Genomic DNA, 15,357 nt, shown 5'->3' with positions numbered 1-15,357 from the left:
TTTATCCTGATCATTTTCTGCTTCTCACATAATACACCACTGTGGCTGAAAAACAGTCACTAGAAAACGTTACAGCAAAAGTGACTGTATCTGTATGTGGAATCAAAGCTGACATAGCATGTTCCTGTCAGATGCATGAACATGCATAGATGCTATTTTACGGCATTCTTCAAAATAGTCACATAATTTTAATAATATTTATTTAGATTGTATACCCACTTCAAATTAATTTCTGACCTTAGGCATCTCCTTTATTCTAGGAACATATTCACAGGGACCTTTTGAATGAAGCACATAGAAGTGCAATACACAGCAACATTGTATGGTCAATTGTAATAATCGATGTTTTGGGAGACTCTTTTGGTATCTTTATTGGTCCCTGAAAGAAACTAAATGGATTTTTCTGAGTTTGGTACTAGATATAAATATAGCTTCTGTGCCTTTTGTCCTCAACCCATCTCATGTGATTTCTGGTAGCCAAGAGTCACAAGAATCATAAGTTTTCCATTTGAGAGCACATTGAGCCACAAAGGAGACAATGGTTAATAGCTTTTAGGTTTTTTTATTTTTACTTTTTGCATAATGGTGGTAATGTTCAAGATTTCTGCTGCACTTCCTTCCTCACTGTCATTTTCTTATGAAAAGGTAAAGAGAAGTTACAGTCATTGGCTGCTTCTCAAATTTGTAAAGGTTGGCTGCACAGACACATAGTAGGTCCTTTGTGCAGAGGGCATTGTTCAGTTCTAACCATCTTTTATCAAAGATTCCATAACTGACCAGAGGCAATGCTGCAGTTTTTACCTGGGATACATTGTCCTTGCACTTTCTGAGCCCAGCCTTTTCCTTTTGGAATATTAAGTTCTTCTATTAAGATGAGTCACTGATCCCTTCAGGTGCTGGGGTCTATGTAAATCCATATTCAAAAGGACATGTACTTTAGGAATACCTCCTCTGAATTGTTGGCAACCCTTGCTAGCTTCCTTCCTCCTGACTAACCTTTTTTCAAGACACCTGACTCAGCATTTCTGTGTCTAAAACCACATAGTATATTTATTTTTCAAACACTTGTAAAAGTTTGCATTTTCCAGTCACCCTTGGGCTAAAGGTTTGTAAAAATAAAGAACACTTTCTTCTGTAGGATGAGGAATCCTTGAATAAGCAGAATGAGGCCAAGATGCAGGTGATTTATTTAAGTCTGTGTCAATGATAATGATGTCATGGTTTCCAGCACACTGTGTCCACCCCATTGTGGGACGAAAGAATGTCAAGGACAGCTCCAAACACAAAACTTTGATTGTGCTAGGACCGGAAAGGCACAGTAAGAACTCCACTACACTCTTCAGTGCGAAACCTGCATCCTGCAGACAAACTACAGAGCGCAAGGGAGAAAGAGCAAAGGAGAGGGGCTTATCTCAGGGGAAAGCTATGTGCTGAGGTACGACCGCAGACAGCCAGGCACCGGGGAGAAAACACTCCTAAATAAAACACACCAGAATTAGAATTATTGTCTATATTGTGTGTTTTGAACAATAAATAAGAAAAATATTTTATCAGAAGAAAAATGTGTTATCTACAAGTCAGGATAAACAATGAGGAGCTTTTAAAGACTAATTTCTTTTCATTAGACATCAAGGCACCACATCAGAGCACTTTTAGAACAATAATAAAAAAGAACAGTAAATCATCACTAATCATTAGAAGCAGACAGGTAATAGCTGGGTAACTTTCTTGGTCTAAATAGCCTAATGAGATTAGGGATTTACATTTTATTTAATTATTGTGAGTCCAGAATGCTTGTTGATTTCTATAAAGGTAAGAGAGCTTGCATCACAGTCTCCATTAACCACAGGTGATAGCAGGGTGTGCAAGGCATTCAGATGGATCATTGTGGATTTAGATGATCCATGACCAACACCCAAAAAGCTGCTACAGTTACAAGCTACTATAGCCTGACAGTGCTGTTTTGGCTGTTTTTCAACTATTGATTTTTTTTAATTAAACTTTTTAAAAAGAAGTTTGGGGCTGTACATTTGTTATATTGTTATTAATTATTCCTTTAAGGGTGAAAATTCTGGTAATTGGTCCTTACCCTTGATTTCTACATATTAAAATTTAAAGCATCAGAACATTCATTCTTATAGCCCTGCATATCTAGTTCATTAACAAATATGAATAGCTAACACCAGCTCATTTAAATAGTATGTCTTACATGAGTTCTCGCCACACTCTGTTTCTGTCACACTGCTCCCAAGAATCATTGGCTCTTATTATACATGTAAATGGCTATCATAAAAATAAAAATTTCATTTAAGATTGTTAATGACTTCTGCAGCAGTCAGACTTCCTTTAATGATCATCCTCTGCCCCTAATTAAACGTATTTATCTTTCAAGCATCTTTGGCTGAGTTCTCCCTCATAGTTGAAAATCTAAAACCTTAAGTCTTAATGGATATAACGATAAATGTTTATGTGTGGGATTGCTGAGATTCGAGAAACCTTCACTGAAAGCAAAATTGGAAACAGAAAGAGTACCAAACTTGGCACAGTATGTTAGGAGAAGGAAAAACAAATACACCACATTCAAACTGCCCTCAGTCTTACACACACACACACACCACTCACACACACACACACCACACCACACACACCACACACACCACACACACACACACACACACACACACACACACACACACACACACACACACACACACACACACACACACACATTCACACACTTAATTTTCTTTACTAGTAGACCTGATTTTATTATCCTTCTCATACTCCAAACAATTACTCTGCCTCTGTCCAAGTGTTTGGTAGCCTGCAACATCATAATAACAGATAGGTAGACACCCTCTGGCTCTCTATCTATAAAATGATACAATTATTTATATTGTCAAAGAAAAAGGAAGGTAGGGCACATAATACTAGTCCTTATTAGGTCCTGGAACAGAGATTGAGGAGACACAAAGTCTGAATTAGAGGCAACATTTAAAACATTTTTACAGGCTACTGAAGTTTCTGAAGCGGGACCATCTGCACTTTCACCAACACATCATTGGTTAGTGAGGTTCTGCTACAGGTGAATTTTAGGCTAAGACATTTCCATTTGTGCATGACATCAGAAGTTTTAGCTTGATCCTAACCTGTTTTACTTTTATTAAAGATGGCATTGGGCCATTTTTATTTCCCTTAAGATTACTATCAAACAGTAGAAATCATTATCAAGTATTTAACTGTTAAATAATAAAAAAGCTACCTGACCAGGTAAAAGTGTGAAATCACATTCACACTTAACAAAGAGAAATGATTAGATGGTTAAATTTCAATAGGAGGTGTCAGGCATGAACTACATACAGTAAACTGTGGTTTGAAATAATATGATTTCCATACAACACACACACACACACACACACACACACACACACACAGAGAGAGAGAGAGAGAGAGAGAGAGAGAGAGAGACAGACAGACAGACAGACAGACAGACAGACAGACAGAGAGACAGACTCAGACTCATACACACAAGTCCTTATGTTTCTTTCTGCTTTCTGTCATGAGAGTATAGATTTTGATTGTGTTCTGTGATTTTCACTCCTCAAATGTATACGTACTCCATGTTATGTGTTTGTTACAAATGTAGTTGATATTCAACTTGCACTGAAACCGATCCACAATGTTTTCCTAAAATTGAAGTGCTGTAATATGACCACATTGCTTTCACTCCATACTCTGTCAACAGCTCTGCTCTCTATTCTGGAAGGGCAATGAAGAGAAGTCTTTTAATTCTTGTGGCTGCAGGTGTTCCGCCAGGCAACACAGAGGAGTTACAAGGCACACAGGACGGAGCCATGCTGTTCCAGACACTTACCTGGACCATCTACAGAGGCTTGCAGAAGCTCACTGCTGTGCCAGCTGTGCTCCACTCCACTCTCCCTTATCTCATCATCTTCTTCCTCTCTTGGTAGCAGAGCTTGGCTCATATGTGGGGAGGACTCATGGTTGGGCATGCTAGCTGGACTGGTCTCCTGGTCCAAAGGGTTCGCAAGACTGTCATCCTCTGCAATATGAAGCTTGTCCTCCTCATCTGTTTCAGAACCTGTGTCCACTACATTGTCATAGTTTACCACTGTGGAAAAGACACAGAAACACTCTCTTTAGATGATTTGAAAATATCAGTGCCCCCAAATGTTTAGTTCAGTAAAAAATAATTCATATTTTCATAACTGAATTGCTCAACCTTGTTAGGAAAATATAATTAATATCCTTAATATTTTAGCATTTGTATTCTTATACCATTGATTCTATTGTAGCTAGGTACTCTTTTCATTTTAAATATTTTACTAAAAATGATGGAAATTTTAAAAAGCAACAGAAGTACACACACTTAAAATATACTTATATTGCACACATAACAAGACACAGTGCAGTTTGCACTTTCCACACTTCACAAAAACTTATAAAATAGATCTACAGTTGACAGTTTTATTAGCTCAGTGACATGACGTGTTTACTATATGAGGTTGTACTATAAATACAAGATGACTTCAGTATTTTAACTGTAGTTTTGTTCCTAGAAACAGTATTCTCTCTCTCTCTCTCTCTCTCTCTCTCTCTCTCTCTCTCTCTCTCTCTCTCTCTCTCTCCATTTGCCCAATGCACATACACAAATCTGTTCAATCTGAAATGAACACTTTCTCTTCTATGTTAACAGTCATGCACTAAGGTCATTTATATCCCAATCTTTTAAGCAGAAAATGAGGAAAAGCCATATCTTCTGGGCCATTAATACTGCTATTGAGATGTCTTCATAGTGTCATAATTACAGAAGATTTCAGAGTGACATGGGCAAGACCAACACAAATGTTAAAATAACTCACAAGAGCGAGTGAGCTGCTTCTGCAGCCTTCAGTCCCAGCAATGCTCAGTAGCTTTTCTTAAAATAGACAGCCTGTAAATAAGGTCTGTGAACTCAATTGAAGGTGGCTGTTTCTGAATTAGTCAGCCCTCACAGGCTCTCGGCCTACATGCTAGTACATAAATTGTCCACTTTACCACCAGACAAGAAAGATTAGAGTAATAAACACGGGGTATTAGCTCAGCTAGAGAAACACACCAGCCGTTACGCACACACAGGATTGCCAAGAACTGTTAACCCAACTCTCCAGAAACACACACAAAAAAACAAGTCAGAACCATGACATCATGGGAACAAGAGGGAGAGAGAAAGAGGGGGGAAAAAGCCAGTGGGGGAAAAAAAGCGCAAACAATTTTCAGGTTCATTTTGATTTCTCTGCGCCTAATAAAGCAATCCTCCGCTAAGTTATCAACTGAGCTATCTCAAGTGGCTCTCGCCAGCTATCGGATTATACAAAAGTGGCGGAAAAGGAGGAAAAAAAAAAGAAAAGGATTGTGTGTCAGGTTCCTAATGCTTTTGGAGAATTCTGGAAACATGTCTAGTTACAAATTTTAGTCAGTCATATCTGTTTGCTTTGACAGGTTCCCAGGGAGTGAAAAAGGAACAAAAAGAGAGAGATTTTTTTTGTCATGTGAGGCTGGGGACAAAAAGATTACACCGTGCATATCTGCTCATAATATGATCTTTGTATAATCCGCGGGTCTGCACTTGCCTTCCGAACAACTGCACAACAGGTGCAAATTAAAATGAAAACGGCAGCGGAGCCGGGCAAACAGAATCTGCTGACCTGGTTTGAATACCAATTGACGGGGGAGACAAAACCTTTTCAAGAGGTGTGACCACAAGGGCTTAGGCAAGTTCAGGCTGGGTAATGCCCTCAGATCTACAAAAAGAGAGATATTCCAACGTCTCTGCTCTAGCTGTGTGGCCCACATATACCTTAGTACAATCAATAATGTGCTGCTTTCTTCCCCCTGGTGACTGAGATTTAACCACTTCTTAGCAACAAGCAGAAGATTCTTTACAAATTTTCTGAACACTGAGTGGGGGCAGAGTGTGTGTGTGTGTGGGGGGGTGTTCCAACAAAAGCTCCTAAGGCCTGGGAAGCCTTCAATCCATGTCCTAAAAACTGATCTCTGGGCACAGGAGGGATAAAGAAAGGTCCAGAGGAGTGAATAAAATTATCTAAGGCTGGACAAGCATTAAAAGGCCTTTATCCTGCAAGGAAAAAAAAAAAAAAACATGCCTTTTAAGGTCTTTTTCTGCATGGACTACAATATCCCGTGTGACACGTGAGTGTTCCTGCAGCAATACAATTGAAATATTTTCTTGTAGAGAAAAAAGAGAGAGAGAGACAGAGAGATAAATGATTTATGAACAGCCCTTGAGGAGTCCCAAATATCAGAACAATCTAAACAAGCAATGAAGTCATGTCTCACCATATAGGGTCAGGAGTACAGCATCCATCACCTTCACAGGCCAACAATACTTCACAACCTTTAGGGTTCCCACTTACAAATAGTAGTAAATACTTTTAAACTAAATAAATAACTGCTGTCAAGTTCACTTACAGATGCAGTATGCCATCTTTTCCAGAGCTGTGTTAACTAGGATAGCCATTCCCATAAGCCATTACATTACCCCCTGCTCTTTTTTGTTGTTGTTGTAAATCCAGGTAAAGCAATTTACAGCAAACTTAGTTTTTAATATTTAAATTCAAGTGAGAGCATTTCTTTCTGTTCTTTTTGGGTGGACCTACTGATTATTAAAATTATATCCAATGATCCAGTCCTGGATTGCACTTCTGCATCCTACTCCCACTTCTGAATTCTTCAGATTTTCTTCTAAAAATTTCCCTCTGGTCTAATCGATAGATTTTCCCAGAGAAAGGGTCAATTTTCATCAACTTTTTTCTTATAGAAAGGCCAGTACACGGTAGGCTTAACCCCATTTAAATTTTGAATTAAAAGTAGGTTCATAGCATGTGAGATCCTAACAACATACCTTAACTTCATCTGTAAACAAGAGGTTCAATTTTATATAACAACTAAGCATACACTTTTTTTTTTTTTTTTAAAGCCAGGGTCTCACTATGTAATGTTGGCTGGCCTGGAGCTTGCCATGTAGAGTAGTCTGGCCTTGAACTCACAGAGAACTGCCTGCCTAGGTCTCCCAAATGCTTGGGAAAGTCATACACCATTACACTTAGCCCATGAGGGGCACTAGGCTTCTGCAAGCACTTGTTTGTTGAACTTGCATTCCAAACTGTTTTAAAAACTTAAAAGCACAGACCTTAGCATAGTCTATTTGGTCATACACAAAACCCCTAATATAAGTCTCAACACAATTGTATGCATGCATTGGAGCTACAGGCTAGCAAAAAACAGTTACTTCAAAAGCCACAAAGAAGTGAGAGCCCAAAGAATTCCTTTCCGCTATTAGATAAACAAGAGGGAAGATGTACTGTTTGCTGGCTCAAAATAGACACTAATTTTACATCTGTCTCTGAGGCACAGCAAAAAGCCAACTAAAGAGCAGTAATAAATGTCCAAAAACAGCATCATTATCCAAAACTCTCACAGTAATCTTCAGAGGAATTAATTACAATTCTGGGTAACAGTCGCATTGGCAAAATACACCCATAATTATGTACAGGTACTGTACTGTATTACAGGGTAATATGCCATGTGATACCATGTTTACACAATAATTGATGGATAAGATGAAACTATTTGCATATGAAGTGCATATGAATTATTGGCATGGCTTACCGTTTTATGTAGAATCGTATTAAAGTTTCATTTGCTCTAGAACTGTATGTGTGATGTGGGGTTACCAAAGGGTATAAAGACGATGCTTAAATTTGCGTTATAGCAAGCGGGTCTGGAAAAATATATCTGAATTTACATTACTAAAAACTTGTATTTAAAAGGTTGCATCGTTGATCTATAATAAGCCTTATTTTCACCTTGCCAGATTCCATTATATTAAACCCTCTCTCTTCTTCCTCCCAAGTAAATAATACTCTAAATTCTAGCGGTATGACAATTAATTTTACAGTCATAAGCAAAGTAAGTAATGGCTTCTCTTTATTGTCCACATCTATAACTTTTATTTTCAGAGTTTTGTATTCTGGTGACATGTAAGAGAACAGTAGCAAAATGTGACATTTTTATAATGTCCATACCTGCTGGAAAATTTCAACATTTGCAAAAATGGCCTATTATAGCATTTAAACATTGCAGATAATTAGCTTGACATTTGAAATAGCAGAACTATTGTTTTGAAGATGCCCTATACAATGTTACCTAACTAACCCCTCTTCCTACTTAGACTCCTTCTCTCTATTATTCTGTCAGCTACAGTACAAATAAGATATCAGTAGCTAATGTATTAACATTCGAAAAACTGATGTGAAGGAGCAATACTTCATCTACACCAGGAGCAGAAGTTTTATTGATGTAAAGGAAAATTACATATGCATATTATAGACAGCTAATTGTTAATAAGGCGGTCAACAATGATTTCCTATAAATCTGCTCAAGTTAAGTGCACCAATAGGACCTTCAATGCCGTCATCAAACATTTAATAAATACCTACAATACAGAACACCTAGAAAAATAAAAGGAGGTGCTATGATCACTTTAGGAAGCTTATAGTTAATTTACTTAGAGAAATATAAACATAAAACTGTGCTAGAGGAACATGTGAAGTCAGCATGTGAGTTGTGACAAAGGAGGTAATACAGGCAGAATGAGACTAAATGACCTGCCAAAGGCCTCATGACCATTTGGTGGCAATGCCCCAGAAAGAAAGCATGTCTTCAGGAAAATAATAGCTACACAAAAAATGCATAATAATACAACTTCCCAGTGAAGAAGGCAATCTAAATTTAAACTACACAAGTCCAGAGTAAAAGAATGGAAATCCCTGGGATTTGGGGGGGAAATTTTGGTGCAGTAAGATGGAGATGCTTAATTTTAAATTGTTTTGATGATTGTTACTTTCATGGATCCCCTTAATTTGAGTTATAGAAGCCTACCAATTTGATCAATTACCAGAATCTAACAATACACCCTTGTTTCCTGCAGTAGTTTGGAAACAATAGAAATAAAGAGGCAGTTCACAGAATTACGAGCTTGCAACTTGCCTTCTTGTCCCAGCACCAACATGTAACCAGCTGTGTGGCCTTGGTCTATCACCCAAGGAAACTTCCTTCAAATGGGTAAAAATAATGATAATGGGTTCCCTGCTTACTAGATTGTCACAGGAGTCTAGAAAATTGTGCACGTGATGGCATTTTGTGAAGCATGACACACAAATTTGGAAATGCAGGGTGAAATAACTGTTAAAACAACTGAAATAACAAAGATAGACCACCTCTGCAGTGCCTTCCTTTACTCACTGCTTGAAATTTGCAGCCAATATAAGTAAAAAGAGGTATGGTTATGTACCAGCCCCTACTTAGGTGTAGGCCACACTTTTGTTGTTGCTGCAAAAGTAGCTTCAAGTGAGGGGCCATATGGGCCAGACCACTCTCTAGCCACCTTTTAACATGAGACAGACATGTAGCCTTGTTTTTAAAATGTCTATGAGATGATACAGCCTCAAGTTTAAAGAAGCCCTTTGGAATTCTGAGTCATTTGATTTCCTCATTTTTCAGTGCTTGAAGGTCATTTGACCTCCAAGTTTGGGTAATGCATTAAACAAAATCTCCATGCTTTCTTTCTTAGATGGTCTTTCTGTGTGAGAGTGTTGCTAGGGCCTCCCTAGACTTTCCATCTGAACTATGGCCTTTATTCTATCCCATCCCTATGCATCTTGTTTTCCCAGTATCTGCTACTCAGGGCAGGATGTGGTGCTTGTTTTCAAGGTTTTAACCAGTGATTCTTGTTTTGTTTTTTCAGGGATGGTTTATTGTTGATACCTTTCCCTCATCACAGTTAACTTGTTACCTCTCTCTATACTGGGGTGGGCAAAGATCACATGACCAAATTCAAGGCCCAATTTCTGATTTTATATTCAGGTCTAGTGACCCCTACAAAGCAAAGACAAATTCAAACAGAGAGTTTTCTTCCAAATTTGAGCATATGTCAAGGAAGCACATGAACTTAAGCTTCCAAATTTAAAAGTGGGAACAGCTTCATCACTCAGAGATGAAAAATGAATTAATACTAGAAAGAGACTATGTCAATTCAAAACATTCAAATGGAACGTGCTATTAAGTACATACAACACACTGTTGTTAAAGAATTATTACCAACATACTATAGTCAGCCTTTATAAACTAGCTTGGTCACTTTAATTTTTTATCCCACGAACATTCAAAGGCATTAAACCTGCATTATAAATTAATGAGTTGTAAAATGTCAGCTGATAAAACAAAAGCAGTTTTGTATGTAGAGATAAAAATGTTTCCATTTCAGATTAGCTATGTAAAAATATGCATATTAGTGAAATGAGAGAGGAATTTCTGCCATGCCACAATTCTGTGAGGGAGGCCAGTTCTGAGGCTCCCCCCATTGCTTGTAATAGGAGCATCTTGGGGGCAATGACAGCTGCCTATGCAACCGGAGTCATTATTGGCTTCTCTTATACCTGGAAGGGTTTTCAAATTTTTGTATGATGGTGATTTAAAAAGAGGTTCAAATTTTCATAAAGTTATAGAGGCTCTGATTAAACTTGCACACGTAGGTAGTGGCATCTGAGTGACACGATTTCCCCTCTAAACTTCTTGCTTAACATAGGAAACAGTAAAAGGCAATGACAAATGTGAATAAAAGCAAGCCTCTTTTGCCGTCATCATAAAACAGATATTAGTCAAAAAATGTGTAATAGTGAAGACAGTTATCTTTTAATACAAGACATTTTATTCCGAGGTCACCGTGTTCTAAGTGAAATTCATGATTTCCCAAAGACTTAACATCTGTTTTTTTGTTTTTTAAGTAAATATGTTTGGTTTTCCTGTGTATCTGAGTCATAATGATTTTGATCACCTTGCTCAACCCTGCCAAAGGAAAGCAGTCAGTATACTGTTGATTCAAGCATGTTCCATTCTGTTTTCCTTCAGTGAGGTTTGTAGTTGCAATTTCCGTCCTTCAGAAGTTTTTTCAACTTCACACCCCGTCTGCATCTACACTACTACAGCTACACTCCAAGGATATAACACGTAGCTACACCCATTGGTGGCTAAAAGTGTCCAAAAGCACCTTTTTCAGCAAGCCTTCCCTGATGGTGCATTGCTGGAAAGCCTCAAAATAATTGTGATGTGCAAATATTTTATAGACATTTTGTATCTATTTGTCATCAGTTGTTTGATGCGTGATTAAATATATCAAGAGAATTTATATCTGTTTGTCATATGCCCAAAGGGAACAAAGATTTTAGAAGATTTTCTAATTGTTTAGATACCATAATCATTCAATTACTTGCTTTATATAAACCACCAAAAAATGAAGTAATAAGAGATAATGTGGAAAACATGTTCTTTGCTATTCCTAAGGCATATGAAAATAACTATAATTTATTTGGGATCTGTAAGTATGAAATAATAGATTCCTGAACCTTCAGAATTGTTTTGGAGTTTTTCTTTTATCTGAAATGAGGGTGGACCTTGTCTAGTCTTAAGTTTCATAGACACCAGCCTTGGGAATAAAACCTTGAATTAAAATGAGTATCACAAAAGGGGAAGTGTGTCCTTGTGTAATTAGATATTGTGTCTATCACCTTCCTCTGAAAATGTTACACAACTTTCAAAGTCCATAAAAGGTGTAAAGTCAGTAACCGCCAGGATACATTGGTATGTTTGGTTAAAAAACAAAACAAAAAAACAAAACAAAAAAACCAACAATAACAACAACAACAAAAACACAGAATAGAAAAACTTTAACATTTTCTCTAATCGTTAAACACTTGGTACACGCATGAAACTTAGCTGGGAGTTGAGCATTTTTCTAAGATACAGATTCTGATATACACTTAGCTATGGTATCCCACCCAATTAACCATTCTCACACAAGGTAACTTGAATCTATACCCTCATGTGAAGTAAAGGCCGCTTAAGGAAATGTTTTCTCTGCAAAAGACTTTCTGTGCTTTCCCGAGGCAAGAGACTGCAGTTCTAACCTATCCATGAAAAAAAAAAAATAACTGCTTTCAAATATTTGTCAGGCAGACAGACCTATTTGGTGTGTTTCTTGGTTGCAGCAGTTTACCGGTATCAATAATAATTCTTGGGTCTAAGCAATGTTCTGTGGGGCTACTGCACTGCTTCTAGCCCAGCTGTGAAATAATGGGGAAGGACAGTTTTCCAGAAGAAAATAATTCCCTTTAAGGCAGCTAGGGGTGTGGACCACCTTCATAAATCTTGGTGGGTAGGGGGCAGTGAAATCATTGGGGGGAATAAAGAGTCGTCTGTCTTTGAAAGAGGTGTGTCGCAGCAGAAGGCAGTAGTGGAAGATTTTGTTCCTGGTAGAGATTAAATCAGTAGTTTTGTCCTGATCACCATGGCTTAAAAACATGGGTCATTACAAACTTAATCACATGCAGAGAATCTTAATCTTGGTAAATCTTGTCTCCTTCCCCAAAGAAACACCTAAAACAGGATCATGCAAGTGAGTGAGTTGTTCCTCATACTGCCCCTACAGGATTTGTCATAGAAATCTCTGTTTTATGTTACATTTAACACCTGGGGATGGCATCAAAACTTGATCTCCCTGCCCAAAGGATTTGATTCAGGTCTGTGGGGCTGATAAAATAATTTACTGTGCAGCCACCTCTCCTAACATAGCAATACCCTTCTTAGAGGCCTGTTTGCAAAATAGCGTCATTGCACCTCACAATTGACAAAACCAGACAACGGTGAAAGGGACAGTGACATCGCAGACACAAAAGCTCAACACATTATGGCCACTCTAAACAGAGTACAAAAGGAAGGGAGTCACTGATGTGTAAACCAAACAATGTGAGGAGAAAAATATTGAATAATTTCTGTCATGAGGCACTGACTAAAGCCAGGCTCTAATTGAATTAAACTCCCATTTATTTGCTCAGGCCTAAACAACAGGCTGGGAGAAAGAAAGAGAGGGGGGAAAACCCAAAAACAAAACAAAACAAAAAAACTTAAGGTTTGCTCAACTGTTGTGAGGTACCACCTTTCCTCACCCCTGTGTAAATTCACCATCTGTGCTCACAGGCACACATGTTCCCTCTCTCAACAAATGCACGGAGACCCTACCAAGCACAGAAGCCAAAAAAGCACAAGGCACACAAAGGCTCCCCAGGCTGCCCCAGGCCTAAAGGAGCAGAGGGGGAGAAAAGAGCCTTTGCTCATTGCCCAGGTGAGACGGCCTGGTGCGGCCTCTCAGCCTCGACACGCGTCAAGTAAAAGAAAGGTTAAAATTAGAAAATTCAATTTATTTGATAATTTCCCAGAATAATTAGAGTTAATATGGGTTAATTAATATGCAAATCTCTCAGCAGATGTTCTGCAGCAGGGCCTGTGTGAGAAAACAGCCTTTGCTTTCTCCTACGTGATTTTGGCTGTCAGTTATTGGGTATAATTACTGTAACTAACCGAATACACACAAAACCTTTGGAATATAAAATTGTTACAGTTCTAGCTCTGCACAAGCTGCTACTTTTCTGCAATAAAAGCGAACAATTTCTTTCAGAAAATAGGAGCCTTTTTGTTCCTTTCTTGATTTAAAAAGAAGAAATGAATCAAGTAAATGGCTTATCTTTTTCTATGCATAATTAGGTCAGTATTATATGAACATTCCAATGAGCAGTGGTACAAACGTACATATAAAATGATAGCTCAAACCACCTGCAAAATCACATAAAATTGTTTTATTCAGAATCTTTTTTTCGCTCCTCACCAGAACTTTGAAATGCTGAATGCCTTTCTTTCCAACATTGCCAACATTTTCTAAATTCAAAAGGAAGGACCCTACAACTTTATTAATTTTTTTCTCTTCAAAGACACAAAGGAATAAAGTGGCTAAATGTTTTTAAAGGTACATAAAAGGGTGGGCTCTTTTGTAAAAGAACTTGTGTGGAGTTTAAACTTTTAAAACTGCTTGCACTCTGAGTAGCTCTCTGTTTCTACATTGGGCTATTCACCAGGCTGGGAAAGGCACAAAGGTTTAGGAAGACTTGAGCCTCCCTTCAGGACACCGGCTTCTCTGCCTAGTCCAAGCTAGGGATACTTTTAAATGTTGTGATGATGTACTCAAGAGGGGCTTGGTGTGTCCTTCTCACTTTGTACAATCAAAAACTTTGTTGAAAATTATTTTATTTTCATGTGTGCATATCCTTCTAAAAAAGTGAGAACTGAAAAAAAATGATGGGCTTAGCTTTACAAATTTAGATTGTTTGTTAAATATTTAAATCCATTTTATGAGATTATCTCCAGAATAATTATTTAACCTCAAAATTGGGATACAATGTTTTTACATTAATTGACAATGGTTTATTTACAATCTGACATTCACCAAGCACCTGTGAAGTACAATTTTTCATCCCACTTTTTGGATGGAGTCACTTGTCCAAATGCTATTTTCAGATAGGGACTTAAATGGGTGGTAGTTATGTGTATCTGCTAACTAGCAGCCTAGATAGTTTTCAAGTCTTACTTGAGTAAACTGTCCTAAGGTTCACATTTGTGGTGTAACCTGCAAACAAAGTCAACGAGTTAAAGAGAATAATGTTGACACTCAGAGGTAAAACAAAAAAACAAAAAAACAAAAAAACAACAAAAAAAAAAACAAAAAACAAAACCGGACAGATCTATGTCTAAACTTACAAAATATTTAAGTAATTGAGGCCTGAGGGTTAGAAGCATGGTACATATACGTCTCTGGCAGTGAGTTTCACCTAGACTTGCCCCTTTCTGACACCCAACAGCATTCAGGCTAAGAGTAAGTTTGCAGGAGTTGGAGCCTATAATTGTCTATGACAGTTAACACTATTTTTGTATTTTTGTGTTTGGATACACTAGGATACAAATAACAATGGCCACATTTACTTCTTTTTTCTACTTTTCTCCTTCTTTTAGCAGAGAGAGAGATGGGAGGGAGGGAGAGAGAGAGAGAGAGAGAGAGAGAGAGAGAGAGAGAGAGAGAGAGAGAGGAGAGAGAGAGGAGAGAGAGGAAACAGAGAGAGGAGAGGGAGAGAGAGAGAGAGAGGAAACAGAGAGAGGAGAGAGAGGGAGAGAGAGAGCTCACATTCATAAACCTGGTACCTTTCCACTATGTTATCTGTGTGGACTGTATATTCCCAGGCAGGGCCCCAGCTGCTCTTCCTGCCACCTTCAGTCTGTCCCAGGTAGTGGAACTGGCTGACCCTGACCACTTGGTGGCAAAAGTCAGACAGTCACAGTGCAGAGCATAGTGCACACCCACAAGAGGGCTTTCATTTTTACCTCCAGTGTGGT

At 38.1% G+C, this 15,357-nt stretch overlaps 1 protein-coding gene across 2 annotated transcripts in view; it reads right to left on the bottom strand.

The window, feature by feature from the left end:
* Positions 1-15,357, bottom strand: part of Zeb2 (zinc finger E-box binding homeobox 2) — a 128,050-nt gene that overhangs the window by 36,628 nt on the left and 76,065 nt on the right. For both annotated transcript variants that reach the window (XM_035446813.1, XM_035446814.1), the window contains one exon: positions 3,875-4,132. In XM_035446813.1, coding sequence (XP_035302704.1) covers positions 3,875-4,132 — 258 coding nt within the window. The remainder of the gene's footprint in view (positions 1-3,874; positions 4,133-15,357) is intronic.

The sequence above is a fragment of the Cricetulus griseus genome, chromosome 6 (assembly GCF_003668045.3).
Source record: "Cricetulus griseus strain 17A/GY chromosome 6, alternate assembly CriGri-PICRH-1.0, whole genome shotgun sequence".
In the NCBI taxonomy this organism is placed as follows: domain Eukaryota; kingdom Metazoa; phylum Chordata; class Mammalia; order Rodentia; family Cricetidae; genus Cricetulus; species Cricetulus griseus.
Note: the sequence above shows the minus strand (reverse complement) of the source record. Positions and strands in the feature narration are given on the sequence as shown.